The following is a 15,530-nucleotide window of genomic DNA, read 5'->3' as shown; positions in this document are numbered from 1 at the left end:
AATCCTAATCCATTTTGTTCTAATGAAATCAGATTTGTGTAAGGATTTTGTTGGATTTGAGATAATATTTTATAAATTTAAATTAGGTTTCAGTGAATCCTAATTCAATAATGTAATGGAGTTTGGGTCTAATTACTCTTGTTTATAAATTTGAATTGAGTTTTAGTGAATCTGATTGATCAAAGATTTGATGTTTGGATCTAATTATGCTTTTTCCAACTTTTATATATATATATATATATATATATATATGCATATGTATTAACATATAATTAAAAACTTGAGCTGCTATCTCACAAAACTGAATTCTCTCTACGGCGGAAAGCATATATTATCGTAGTTTTCATTAAAGTAGATAAGCATGAATTCAGGTGAATTATTGTATTATTAAACTATTAATTGTTTTAAAAAAGCGACTTTGTAATTTGAATAATGTTTGGTTTTGTTACTTACAGATTGGGCAGGACTACCTAATGAGCTTGTTGATTTGATATTACAAAGGTTGGCTTCGGTGTCGAACTATTTCCGATTTGGTGCAACATGCACGGCGTGGCACGATGTTGCGACAGAGAACATAAACTACTTGTTGTCCCTAAAGCACCCCATGCTCATTGTCCCTCTCAATGCCCAAGATGTTTGGAACCTATATAGCATCAAAGACAACAAGCTTCTTCCCTTGCCATTTCAAGTACCATATGTCGACCGATTTGTCGACTCTTCCAACGGATGGTTGGTCACCATGGACGATTATTTAGTTGTTCGTTTACTCAACCCATTGTGTTTGGTCCCCGAGAAACAAATTGGTTGTGATCCAAATACTTACATTACTCTTCCACCGTTGGATCCACCATACAGTAATTTTGATCACATTCGCAAGGTTGTACTTTCTACTAATCCGATATCAAGCCCCGACGATTACATGATCATGGCTATATTTGGTGCCGATCATCACGTAGCATATATTAAACCAAGCAAAGACAAAAAATGGACTTACATTAACCATAATTGGGGTGTGCTTCATGATCTTATATACTTCCAATATCACTTTTGTGCAGTTGATCATAAGGGTGAAGTTATTTATTTTAATGAGTTTGATGGGTCATTTTTTAAATATTTGCCTATAAATCATAGGGTTGAGTTAGAAAATTTTGAAACAAAATATATTGTGGAGTCACCTATAGGGGAACTATTGTTGGTTGAAATAATAAAGAGGTGGCATTGGCATGGGGGATATAATTACACTAAATGAGTCGGAGTTTAGGATCTGAAGTTAGATTCAGAAAGATGGGAATGGAGGGAGATGAAAAGTATAGAAAACTGTGCTTTGTTTGTGGGTGACAACAGCTCATTATCTGTGGTGGCATCTGATTTTTATGGATGTCAACTAAATTGCATATATGTAATAGATGACTACGAGGCCTTTTTATATGCATCAATGACTCCAAATGGTTCGTGTGTGTTGAAGAGTACCAAAAATATGGGTGTATATAATATGGAGACTAGAAGCTTTACTCCTTATGACACCACCAAGGATGATGTGTTGTTGGCTGATACAACAAAACTTGGGATTGTTCCCTCCTTCGTAGCTTATAAGCCTGCTTGATACACTATTATAGCATCTATTATTCTTTTACACGTAATGCTAAATTCAAACTCAACAACTCTTTATTATTTTAGGTTTCAATAGTTATATTTTTTATTAATTTGATAATTATTCTTTTTAAGCTAAAATTAACCTTTAACCTTTTGAAAAATAATTAAATTATTTTTCTAACCAAAATAACGACTAAAGCATTAATTTTAATGTTATTGGCATGACAACGTCCGTACTAACATACACATCAAAAATAATTCAAAATTTATAAAAATTAAAATCAAAATTAATCAAAAATAAAATTAAAAATTCATACAAAAATTAACGTGGAGTACAAGTGGATTGTTATGTAAGCTATTATGTTTAAAACTTTAACATTTTAGTTAGTATTCTCATTAAAAATATTATTTTTCTTTTTAAAAAGTTAATAGTTAGATTTATTTTTTAAAGTTGAATGTCAAATTTAACTTGAGTAAAAGTCAAATTGACAAAAAAAACATAAACATTAAAGGTTAACTTTGACATTATGTCTAAATTAATATTCCAAAATTCTCCTTTCAACATAAAACAAAAACCAAATAAAAAGCCCCATTTTAAGGGATAAATTAATTTTACTCTTTAATTTTAATTATTCATACGATTTATTTTCATCCAAAGAAAAATTTTTTTACTTATTTTGAAAAAGAAATTTTTTATTTTTAAAATTTCATATCTAAATTTATACTAAATTTTTATGTTAGAACAATTATTTATGCAAGAATTGAGATTGTGTTAATGCACTATAACACCAACATTAATGAACATTTTCAAGAAAAATATCTTTTATAAAGTCTCCAGTACATTTTAAAAAAATTACTTAATTACAGTTAGTTATCAATTAAAACAATTCTTTTAAAAAAAAAAAAAAACCCATACACATAATTCTAACATCACCTTAATTTTTAATATTTCTTTCAAAGAAAAAGAAAGGACCAATAATTGGTAAATCCAAATTTCTTAGGTGACATAACATGGTACTGACTCAGATATCAATTTCCAACCCCAAAAATTCATTTCAAGTTAAAATCTTCATAGGAACAGGTAAAGTAGGTCCATAATATAAAAATCCAAATGGATATTCAAAAGAAGAATGAACTCAGCATTACACATTTGAAGTTCAATGGCAAACAATATAAATGGATGTAAATAAGTAGGCCTTGCTTATATTGCTGCATGAAACTTGGTTCATATCTATGGGGATCTCACTTCTTCTTGGCAGCCTCTCCAGCCTTGGTCTGCAATGTGGGCAAAGTCACAAATAATAAACAAAATAAATTCAAGAAAGAACAGTCGAAAAAAAAAACACCCCAATTACCTTCTTAACACCTCTGACTTTCTTAGCGCTGTTTTTCCTTTCTTTCATCTGCTTTCTAGACTTTTCAACCTTGGTATCAAGTCCGTTTCTATCATTGGAAGAAAAGAACTTCAGAATCAATGCACAAACTGCGCATGTGCATTAGCACATGCACTCAACTTGTGTAAGCAAGAAGGGAAAGGAGGTAAAGAGAGAAAGGTTGCATGCATTGCATTCCTGTCTGACGCAACGGAGCATTCTTTATACAAAGGTAAAGATCCCCATTATATAAGAAATTCAGCTTGTTTTAATGGCTTCTCTTAACTTATTTCTACACTACGAACTCGACTGAAAGTACAAGTATCAACCCATGAGTTAATAGCTAATAACCAAAATACAATAGCATGTTGATGCCATGTCATCTATCATGAATAGAATGATTAGCGAGGGGTGTGACTTCCAAACGTGAGGATAAGCGCGTGGAAATAGCGGGTGGGAGATCTTGCTGTGGATTTAATTTAAACAAGAAATTATTACTGCAGTTTCTCAATGTTTAAAACTTTAATTTTTTCGAGTTTTTATTATAAATATTATATTTAAATTTTCAATAATGTATACATATTATAATTACCACTGTGATTGTAACTCAAAAATATTTAAATTAATTGCTAATTTTGTTATTACCGACACTTGATTTGTGAGGTTGATTTTCTTTTCAAGATTACGTAGACATGTTTGTTATAGTTTAGGATAATATCAGCCCTTATTAAAATAAATAATTATAATTATTTAACTAAATATTAACTCAATTCTAAAATTTTACACAAATTCTAATTCAAACCTGTTTGAAACTTGTCTATATTATTTTTAAAATGTATTACTTTTATTTTAATATTTTAGATTTTTATTAAAAATTAAATTTAAACAATTATATAATATAATTTTATTATATTTAATTTTATTATATATGTAAGATCAATCCTAATTGGTTTTGTTTTAATTAAATCGGGTTTCTATAAGGATTTTCGTTGGATTTCAAATAATATTTTATAAATTCAAATTAGGTTTGAATGAATCTTAATTTAATAATGTAATGGAGTTTGGGTCTAATTATTCTTGTTTGTAGATTCGAATTGAGTTTCAACGAATCTTAATTGAATAGAGATTTGAAGTTTAAATCTAATTATGCTTCTTTCCAACTTATATATATGTATATGCATTAACACATAATTAAGAACTTGATCTGCTATCTCACAAAACCAAATTCTTTCTACAGTGGAAAGCATATATTATTGTAGTTTTCATTAAAGTAGATAAGCATGAATTCGGGTGAGTTATTGTATTCTTAAACTATTAATTATTTTAAAGAACTGACTTTGTAACTTGAATAATGTTTGGTTTTGTTACTTATAGATTGGGCAGAACTACCAAATGAGCTTGTTGATTTGATATTACAAAGGTTGGCTTCAGTGTCAGACTATTTCCGATTCGGTGCAACATGCACGGCGTGGCACAATGTTGCGACGGAGAACATCAACTACTTGTTGTCCTTAAAGCACCCCATGCTCATTGTCCCTCTCAATGCCCAAGATGTTTGGAACCTATATAGCATCAAAGACAACAAGCTTCTTTCCTTGCCATTTCAAGTACCATTTGTCGGCTCTTCCAACGGATGGTTGGTCACCGTGGATGACGATTTAGTTGTTCGTTTATTCAACCCACTGTGTTTGGTCCCCGGGAAACAAATTGGTTGTGATCCAAATACTTACATTACTCTTCCACCATTGGATCCACCATGTAGTAATTTTGATCACATTCGCAAGGTTGTACTTTCTGGTAATCCGACATCAAGCCCTGACGATTACATGGTCATGGCCATATTTGGTGCCGATCATCACGTAGCATATACTAAGCCAAGTAAAGACAAAAAATGGACTTATGTTAACCATAATTGGGGCGTATTTCATGATCTTATATACTACCAAGATCACTTTTGTGCAGTTGATCATAAGGGTGAAGTTATTTATTTTAATGAGGTTGATGGGTCATTTTTTAAATATTTGCCTATAAATCATAGGGTTGAGCTAGAAAATTTTGAAACAAAATATCTTGTGGAGTCACCTACAGGGGAACTATTGCTAGTTGAAATAATAAAGAGGTGGCATTGGCATGGGGGTTATAATTACACAAAAGGAGTCGGAATTTGGAATCTGAAGTTAAATTCAGAAGGATGGGAATGGAGGGAGATGAAAAGCATAGAAAATTGTGCTTTGTTTGTAGGTGACAACAGCTCATTATCTGTGGTGACTTCTGCTTTTTGTGGATGTCAACCAAATTACATATATTTAATAGATGACTTCGAAGCCTTTTTATATGCATCAATGGCTCCAAATGGTTCGTATGCGTTGAAGAGAAACAAAAATGTGGGCGTATATAATATGGAGACTAGAAGCTTTACTCCTTCTGACACCACAAAGGGTGATGGGTGGTTGGCTGATACAGCAAAACTTGGGATTATTCCCTCCTTCGTAGTTTATAAGCCTGCTTGATACACTATTATAACATCAATTATTCTTTTACATGTAATTCTACATTCAAACTCACCAACTCTTTATTATTTTAGGTTTCAATATTTATACTTTTTATTAGTTTGACAATTATTGGTCATTAACCTTTCAAAAATAGTTAAATCAATTTTTCTAGTGAAAATTATGACTAAAACATTAATTTTTAATGTTGTTGGCATGACAATATACATAACAGTTCATGTGCTTATCATACTAACATAATATCGTTTGTCTTATATGTCACATAAAAAAATAATTCAAAATTTATAAAAATTAAAATTAAAAATAAAAAAAATCATAAAAAAATTAGCATGGAACACAAGTGAATTGTCCTGTTGTAAGCTGTTGTGTTTAAAAGTTTATGATTAAATTTAACTTTTTTTTAAAGTTGAATGTCAAATTTAACTGAAAAAAAAAAAGAATAAGAGCCAAATTAACAACATTGTACCTCCAAAATTATCTTATGAGGATAAAACCAAATAGAAAGTCCCATTTTAAGGGATAAATTAATTTTACTCTTTAATTTTTAATCATTCATATGATTTATTTTCATCAAAAGATAAAATAATTTTTACTAGTTTTGAAAAATATTTTTATTAATTTTTCATTTTTTAATTTCATATTTAAATTTATACTAAGTGTTTATGTTAGAACAATTATTTGTGTAAGAATTGAGATTGTATTAATGCACTATAACACCAACATTAATGAAACATTTTCAAGAAAAATTATCTAAAGTGTCCAATACAATTTTTAAAAATATTACTTAATTACATTTGGTTATCAATTAAAACAATTCTTTTGCAAAAGATAAAAAACAAAAAGCAAACCATACACATAAATCTATCATCACCTTAATTTTTAATATTTCTTTCAAAGAAAAAGAAAGGAACAATAATTGGTAGAAGCAAATTTCAAAGCATTAGGTAACATAACATGGTACTGATTCAGATTTCAATTTCCAACCCCAAAAATTCATTTCAAGTTAAAATCTCCATAGGAACAGGTAAAGTAGGTCCATAATACAAAAATCCAAATGGATATTCAAAAGAAGAATGAACTCAGCATTACACATTTGAAGTTCAATGGCAAACAATATAAATGGAGGTAAATAAGTAGGGGCTTGATTGTATTGCTGCATGAAACTTAGTTCATATCTATGGGGATCTCACTTCTTCTTGGCAGCCTCTCCAGCCTTGGTCTGCAATGTGGGCAAAGTCACAAATAATGGACAAAATAAATTCAAGAAAGAACAGTCGAAAAAACAAACACCCCAATTACCTTCTTAACACCTCTGACTTTCTTAGCCCTGTTTTTCCTTTCCTTCATCTGCTTTCTAGACTTTTCAACCTTGGTATCAAGTCCGTTCTATCATTGGAAGAAAAGAACTTCAGAATCAATGCACAAACTGTGTATGTGCATTAGCACATGCACTCAACTTGTGTAAGCAAGAAGGGAAAGGAGGTAAAGAGAGAAAGGTTGCATGCATTGCAGTCCCGTCTGAAACAAAGGAGCATTCTTTATACAAAGGTAAAGACCCCAATGATATAGGAAATTCAGCTTGTTTTAATGACTTCTCTTAACTTATTTCTACACTACGAACTTTACTGAAAGGATAACTATCAATCCATGAGATAACAACTAGTGTCAAGCAATAAGCTAAACTAACCAACATCTAATAGCATAGTGATGCCATGCCATCTATCATGAATTCTTGGCGCCTTATCTCTAGCAAAGTTATTCATGATAAGCAAATTATTGCTTCCCAGCATACATTACTTATATTCTAAGATATATATGAAAGAATGAACCACACTTATGGAGTAAGTTCATGTCATCCATCAAACTATTAAGAATCTGAATCTTTTGAATTGAAAAGAATAATCTAAAACTAAGGGTACCAAATCGTAAAAGTTCTAAAACAAATGCAGTGTTTCCAATTAAATGCGATACATAAACTTGAACTTTTGAAGACCTAAATAATACCAAGTAATTGTTCAACTAGACAAATCAAATGCCACAGTAAGTATAAAGAACATCAAATGAATAATAAATGGTCACTAATCTAACTGATAATGCTTAAACTTTGAAAAAAGGCAGTGATTTTACCCTGATCAAGCGATACTTAGGCTCATACTTCTTTGCATTCTCAACTGAGTCATAAATAAGCCCAAAACCAGTTGAGTTCCCTCCTCCAAAGTGAGTACGGAACTTGAATACAAAAATGGAATTTGGGTCTTTTACTTCATACATCCTAGCCAATTTCTCCTTCAACTCAGCCTACGTTCCAGTTCATACTTAAGCTAGTTAAACACAAATAAACTTCGAACCTTAAAAACAGAAATAACTTATTAAAATACCTTTGAAACATTTGGTCTTCCAGGATGAAGAACATCTATGATCTGTGGCAAAAAAAAAAAATCAAGTTTTTACCGAAACCCCATTCAGTCAAACCTCTTCCTACATTTCTCAGTAAATAAACAATATAAAGCAATCTAAGAAAGAGAAAAAAAAACGAATGAAAGCTAGAACTTGTCATAATGAAATAAAAAAATAAAAAATAACCCACGAATTGTTTCCTTGAAAGGAGCCTGTTGGTCATGAACTTCCGAGTTCTTATGGTAACAGCCTTGTCCGCCATTGCTCTGCATGCACAAAAAAGTAAACAGAGCCAGACATTACTATACGTAGTTATATACGCATATAATAGTTTATTAAAAGGAGAAGAGCACTAAGGGCTTACTTTAGTTGTGGTTTCTTTGAAGCTGCTGATACTCTTTGAGCGCCGCTCCGCTTGGGGGGGGGTATTGGAAGGCGCCGGCGCTGAAGCTGAAATGAAGAAGAAAATTGACTAGGGTTTTGGGTAGATAAAGGGGATGTATTTTTTCGGTTGTGTTTGGTTGATAGGATAATTGTAACCGAATCTTTGGATTATCCTCGTACGAGATTTTAGGTTAAATTCTGATATTAGTCCATGTACTTTACAAAAGTTGTGAATTTAGCCTTTGCACTTTAATTTGGTGATTTTTAGTCTCTGTACTTTTTAATAATTCCAGTACTCATCAAACAACAACCATTTAATTTGTTAAGTTAGGTTTTTCTATTTCCAAAATATGATTGCACAAATATATTATCATATGTATAATGCATTGTCAGCTTGTTATTTTCACATATTACTCACTTAAATCCAATTAATAAATTGTCAGCTTGTTTTTCTATCATTTGCGTCAAAATTGAAATTTTAAAATTTGAAAAGTATAAGGACTGAGAATGATCCAATTGGAGAATATGGACTAAATCTACAATTGTACACATAGTACAAGACTAATCATTGAATTTAACTACTACTATTTAGGTCATGACTAAAATTTTAATTTTTAAAAAGTATAAGAATTAAAACTAAATAATTCAAAAAGTACAGAGATTGAAATTGATCAGTGTCATGTTAGTTAATTATTACTATTCAATGTCAATTTTTAAAAATGGATTTTATAAATAATAATTTTTATTACTATTCAATGTCATGTTAATTAATTATTTTATTTATTTAAATAAAATAATTTAATTGTTTTATTAAATTTAACTTCAAGTTAATTTGAATTTGAATTAAACACTAAAATTTAATAATAATAAAACCATCCTTTAGTTTTAAAATTCAAACAAACAAAAGTGAGGTGGTGAAATTCAATATGGAGTTGAAGTTGAATGGTGAGTTTATCTTTAGTTCAAAAGTACAATGGCAAATATTAACAAAAGTAAAATATAGTGACAATTTTTAATTTTTATCTAAAATACAGTGGTAAATTTGCATATTAACCCATTTTATTCTGGCTTAATAATAAAATAAACTTTCAAACTATACTAACTTTTCTACTCAAAGACTTCAAGTTTTTTTGTCAAAACTTATATTTAACTTATCGATTTTGTCTCATTTTATTTAAAATTGTATAAAAAGAAACGGAATTTATAATTAGATATTTCATTTGAAAATAAAAACACATTTTGAGTATCTAAACACATTTGAAATTTCAATCTTGAACCAATCGTAGCAGTTAAATATGTTTAGTTAAATTCTATTAGTGGTCTTGTGGTACTGTTTGTAAACTTGTAGATTTAGTTTATTTTCTTTGATCCGATCATTTTAGTTTTTATACTTTTGAAAGTCGAAATTTTAATATCAACGCAAATGATAGTCATTAAATCTATTAATTAATTTTGTTTTAGAATAATATGTGAAAATAATAAATTAACATAAAATTACAAATATAATAATATATTTACATTAAATTTTAAAAATAATAAAACTTAACAAATAGGTCAAAATTAAAATTACAATTTTTGAAAATATAAGACTAAAATTACCAAATTTAAATATAAACACCTCAGCCTCTTCTCGTTATCGTGTGGTTTATAATTTCACCCATCTATTGTACTTTTAAGAAAATGTAAAATAATTAAATTAAGTTGTTATAATAAATTCATACTCAATTAAGCTCATGTTGTTAGTTAAAATAATCATCTAAGTTTCTCTATTAACATTGTTGTTAGTTAAAATAATCATCTAAGCTTCTCTATTAACATTCTTTGTCATTGATCATCTTCACAGTTAAAAAGAATTGATAAGCCAATCAAATGGTGACATGTGCTAGCTTCTAATTTAATATAATGTTTTTCTCATAAAAATTAAAAAATCAGAAATTTATTAAATATTAAAAATAAAATTTATATAAACTTAAAAAGTTATAAAATATTATATAAATATTATAAAAATATAAAAATCTAACAGATTATAAAAATTTGTAAAATTAGTAAAACATGTTTAAAATTTTATAAAATGTATTAAAATTCTATGAAATCATAAATTTATAAAAAATTTAATTATATAAATTTATAAAATTATAAATAAATAAAAATATAAAAAATTGAACTAGACCAGATAAGTCAGTTGGACGAATTAGACAAAAAAAAAAGGTATTTGTCCAAAGAAAACTATTAGATTGGTTGACTTGGGAACCATATAGTTAGATGGAAACCAGATAGTTGGACCCTTTTTTTTTAATATTTCAATATTTTTTAATGTTTTATTTATTGAATTGGACGGATTAGTTGAACTAATAAATCAATAAGTTGATCAGTTCGATCACTAGTCGATTCTAAAAATCTTAGTTAGAATATTTTATTTTAACATATGCTAATAGTTGAATAATGAAATTTTGTTTGATAAAAATATTAAAAACACCCTTACCAATTTCGGGCTAATTGGTCATGTTTAAAATTTTATGATTTTTAAATAATTTTATAAATTTATATAAGTTTTAATTTTTATAATTTATTAAAATTTTTCAAATTATAATATGTTTTTTAATTTTAAATATTTTAAATAAGTTTTATTAATTTCATAAAATTTTTATAATTTATTAGATTTTTTACATTCTATAATATTTATAAGTTTTTATAATCTTAATAAGTTTGTATTAATTTTAATATTTTTTTATAATTTTTCTGATTTTTAATATTTTTAAGAAAAATATTAGATTAAATTAGAAAGTCATGTGTCACTATCTAATTAGTCTGTTAATTTATTTTAGAGAAACTTAATTTATTATTTTATTTAACGATAACTGCGAGTAAGAATTTAATAAAAGTTTATTAATTTATTTTGTATTCTTTAAAGACTTTTTTACTTGGACATAAACCACTAATAAAAGATACATTGACCTTGTACTACTTTGCCATTAATAATTTTTTAATGGAAATGGGGCAATCACTTTTTTTGACTAAAGAAAATGTAAAACATGAATCATCGCATGATGGCACTAAGTTTTGGATCGTATATAATCTACTTTTCCTTCATTTATTTATTGTTAATTTAAATATAATATTAATTTAAGAAATTAGAGATAAATAATCATAAGTCCACAACCAATTGTTAGTGCCTACGTGTTTTCTTCATCATCAATTTCCTCAATTTCCTTCCAACACGGAAATTTCCAGGAAAGTGCAGCGGCGTTTTTGAATAAAAACAGTAGCATGTGACGTGGTGTTTTGAAATAACCAGTCCATTTCAAATTTTTTTATCAAATTCTATACTACCCTAAAAATTTAGATTTCACATCTTATAAAAATATCATTAAAATTTTTAAAATTATTTTTCACATCACAAGTTAAGTTGGTGGTAATTATAACATATTTAAATTTTGATTTGTGTATTTTAAAGATACTTCATTTTAGTTTTGAGCTAACATTCAACATTTAAATTAATCGTTAAATTGATAGATTAGTTTAATTGAAAATTCAATATTTTAAATCTAAATCATAATCTTAAACATATTGTTTAATGCATTTTTTAAGTAGATTCGATGTTAACTTAATTACAGAATTATTAAAATAAATTCATTTTTTTTACAAATATAAATAATAAAAGTCACTTGAATTGAACATTCAATTTTATTATTTCAACTTAAAGCTTTCATTCCCACATGTGACAATTAATTACCCACGGCTTCTTTCATTCACACTAACAAAAAGGCACAATGATAAGTTTAGTCGTTCTTGTTTGTCTCTTTTGTCAATTTAACATTTAATCTTTTTTAATTAAATTTTATGCTGACCTTTTAAAAAGAGTGAATATAACCATCAAATTTTCAAGAATATTCTAATTGCTATTTATTTTAATAGAAATACTAACTAAAACTTTAAAATTTTAAAAGTGGTAACTACATGACAATTCAAAAGTACTTCATGCTTCTTCTTTTTAATTTTGATGAACTTAATGTATTTTTAAAAATTTTAAATTATTTGTTATTGTAAAATATAAGATAAATAATATCATGTCAACATAAACTACATAAGTTATTATGCCACAGTTGTTAAAAATTAAGGTTTTAATAAATATTTTCATTAAAAATAAGCGATTTGACTTTTTATGAAAAGTTATATCTATATTTGACTAAAATAATAGAATCAAAATTAATAAAAAAATACAAATATTAAGAATTAAATTTATTATTACTAAAAAAAACTGACATATCATTATTCAAAGAACTTGCCCCCATCAAAGTGCATGGGAACTTTCATAGAAAATGCATAGAAAGCTACTTCATTTGACAAACCTCCACACCTATCTTTATAAATTGTTATAGTAAAGTAACAATCAATCCATTCCCATTTTGTATCAAATAATACATTATATTATCCCCTAAGTCGTTTTGGCTCTCAAAAAGTAGCAGACAGACTATCAACCATGGCTTTGATCAATATCATGTTAGCTTCGAAGCGGTGTCGTCGCCATCGAAAAGGTACCAGGTCTTCCTTCTTTGTTGTTCCAAGTTCGATAAGCTCGGTGCCGGAGTCATTATCACCGTCGTCGAAACAGTCTAATTGTTTCGATGAATGGTCTGCTACTGATTGTAAAATAATGATGTTGGTAGCAGTTGTTTCATATTCTTATTTGCTATACCTTTCAATATTTGGGTAAATTTTGTTTGAAATGTAGAAAACTAGATTCTATAAGCATTTCCTCCTAATATTTTGTAGGCTATGGATATATATATCGAGTGATTTAAGTATTGGAGTATTGGCTTCTATGTAAGAGGTAGTTGCCTTTGTACAGCGTAATTCTGCCTTTTTTAACTTTGGTAGAATTTTTGGGTCAATCTTCTTCTGTAAATTAATTTCTTTTAGAATTATTTCTTTTAGAGTATTGGCTTGAGTTTGAATCTTATTGCTTGATTACGGGAGCGAAAGTATGGAAAAAGTTAGGGGCTAAAAGATAATATTACGTAAATGTACCATAGAAGCTCTTGCAGATTGTATTTTGCCATCTTTACTCAAAAAATAAATAAATTAGTCCTTGTACATTAGATCAAAGAGCACATTGATCCTTCTGTTAAATTTTTCATCCAATTCTACTATTAAAAGTTGGTCTTTGTACGTCAGTATGAGACACACGTGGCAACCACGTGTCATTATTCGGTTATTCCGTCAGCCACACTAATTTTTAACAGTATAAATTGATGAAATTTTAAACTGAAATGACCAATTAGCTATTTGATCTAATATCTAATAACTAATTGACCCATTTTTTGAGTAAGGGGGCAAAATGCAATTTGAATCTTGGTACATGAACCTCTATAATACTTTGGCCAATAATTTCATCATTACATTAATTTATAGTTTTATTATTTTTAAAAGAAATTAAAAACAAATTTATCATTTAAAATGAGCAAAGCTCAGTATCTACCCCTTAAATTCATCCTGTTTGGTCATGAACTCATTGTTCGAATATGGTAATCTTATGAGGTTTCTATGTTGATTCATTTGATGTTGCAGCCTAACGTTTAGCTTTAGTCCAGGGTAAATCTAAGGGGCTCATCCTGAGCTTTGCTCACTTTAAATGACAAATTTGTTTTTAATTTTTTTTTAAATGATAAAACTATAAATTAATGTAATGATGAAATTACTTTTGATCTCTCAAAATTTATAAATAAAGAAATAAGATTGCAAGGAATATGAGATGAGAAGAAGGGATGATCCATTAAGAACATTAATATATATCTATCCTTTATGCTTAAGGTTTAAATTAAGTTATTTTCTTATTGGTTGATTTGTAAGGTATCTACACGTTGTACTAAATCGAGTTAGTAATAATTGAGAATGGACCTTAATAATATTTTGATATAACACTTCTTATCTAATTTAATATTTTATAAGTGGGAAAAAAGAATAGGATTGCTTGAGATTGAACTAAAGATCTCATGCCTACAACATAATGTTTTTGCCACTGGATTAAGAGATTGTTGACCCCAGCTTGTTCCTTTAAATTTGTCCTATTAGGTCATTAACTCCTTATTTGAAGGTTTCTCTATTAACCCATATAGTGTTACAGTTTTATGTATAGCTTTGATTAAGGGTGGACTGAAAAGATAAATAATAGCTTTGGTCACGTTACATTACTAATAAGGTATTATTACATAGGCTCCATTAAGTACCTTCTTTGTATACACACTCTCAAGGACTTAGAAAATTGGTTTTTCTTCCTCCGCCAACTGAGCTCCTATGGAGCTTTTCATAACCTCTCTTCCTCCAACCTAATCACTTGCAACTTTACTCCCGTCCACGCTCTATATCAAGTGAATCATCACTAAACTCCTAACTGAAAACTTGTATCAACAATTTTCAAATTAATTTAAGTTATTCTATTGACATACTTGATTAATTTTAAAAGGAGTAATCTGCAATTCTGAAAACTTATGGAATTTTAATTAATAACAATAAAATTAATACGACTTTGAGATTAAAACAAGAAAAAGAAAATTTTATGACATTGAAGAAGGTGAATTTTAAATATTTATTAAGCAGTGGTCGATTGGTACATCTTAATAATTTTTGTTAGTATTATAAAGTATAAATCACGTGTTTAAAATATGTTAAATAATATAGTTTTATTCTGTAAGTAGTAAACCATATTGACAAAACAATTTGAAATTAATCGTGTTAAATAATAAAATAGTGTTTCAAATAATACAGTAAAATGTTTTGTTATAAAAAAATTATATCTTTATTTTTATCCTCGAGCCAAGTCTAACCCAAATATGTTATATTATAAAAAATATTATATTATATATATTAAATTATTAATTCAATAACAATTAAACTCATTATTAAAACTTTTAAAAATCTTACTCAATTAAATATCCAACCTAAAATATAACTTTTAAAAATTATATTTAATACAATAAAATATTTATTATATTTATTTTTAATATAAAAATATTTATTATATTTAAGATAATTTTTTAATATGAATACTTTTTAAAATATTTTTAATGTATTAAAACTTTTATTTTAACGTTTTTAATGTATTTAGTGAATATATATATATAATTTTATTTTTTAAAATAAAATTAATCTAAAAAATAAATATGGGCGGGTTAGTTTGGACCCGAATTTACTTTTCTTAAATTAAGTCGGATTTAAATAAAAAAAGTAAACTCATTTTTCAGATCAGATCAAATCAAATCCAAGCTTAAAAAAT

At 27.7% G+C, this 15,530-nt stretch overlaps 3 protein-coding genes and 1 long non-coding RNA gene across 4 annotated transcripts; 2 read left to right on the top strand and 2 right to left on the bottom strand.

Annotated features, from left to right (window-relative positions):
* The first annotated feature begins 361 nt into the window (after window positions 1–361).
* LOC108455023 (uncharacterized) lies at window positions 362–1,603 on the top strand. Its single transcript, XM_017753648.1, has 3 exons — window positions 362–371; window positions 456–1,072; window positions 1,262–1,603. The coding sequence occupies exons 1-3, from the start codon at window positions 362–364 to the stop codon at window positions 1,601–1,603; spliced, it is 969 nt and encodes a 322-aa protein (XP_017609137.1).
* A 983-nt stretch (window positions 1,604–2,586) lies between these two features.
* Window positions 2,587–3,052, bottom strand: LOC108455024 (uncharacterized). The gene is made up of 2 exons (XR_008270637.1): window positions 2,949–3,052; window positions 2,587–2,868 (listed from the first exon to the last, which is right to left on the bottom strand). It is a non-coding gene; the product is annotated as an uncharacterized LOC108455024 (long non-coding RNA).
* Window positions 3,053–4,246: 1,194 nt separating this feature from the next.
* On the top strand, window positions 4,247–5,476 carry LOC108455022 (probable F-box protein At1g65740). The gene is made up of 2 exons (XM_017753647.1): window positions 4,247–4,256; window positions 4,341–5,476. Exons 1-2 carry the CDS (start codon window positions 4,247–4,249, stop codon window positions 5,474–5,476), a joined length of 1,146 nt encoding a protein of 381 aa, XP_017609136.1.
* A 970-nt stretch (window positions 5,477–6,446) lies between these two features.
* On the bottom strand, window positions 6,447–8,394 carry LOC108454805 (40S ribosomal protein S24-1). Its single transcript, XM_017753386.2, has 6 exons — window positions 8,238–8,394; window positions 8,064–8,139; window positions 7,855–7,896; window positions 7,604–7,774; window positions 6,776–6,862; window positions 6,447–6,695 (listed from the first exon to the last, which is right to left on the bottom strand). Exons 2-6 carry the CDS (start codon window positions 8,133–8,135, stop codon window positions 6,663–6,665), a joined length of 405 nt encoding a protein of 134 aa, XP_017608875.1. The 5' UTR covers window positions 8,136–8,139; window positions 8,238–8,394; the 3' UTR covers window positions 6,447–6,662.
* Window positions 8,395–15,530: the final 7,136 nt, after the last annotated feature.

This window comes from Gossypium arboreum, chromosome 9 (assembly GCF_025698485.1).
Source record: "Gossypium arboreum isolate Shixiya-1 chromosome 9, ASM2569848v2, whole genome shotgun sequence".
NCBI lineage: Eukaryota > Viridiplantae > Streptophyta > Magnoliopsida > Malvales > Malvaceae > Gossypium > Gossypium arboreum.
This window is presented reverse-complemented; position numbering and strand designations above follow the sequence as displayed.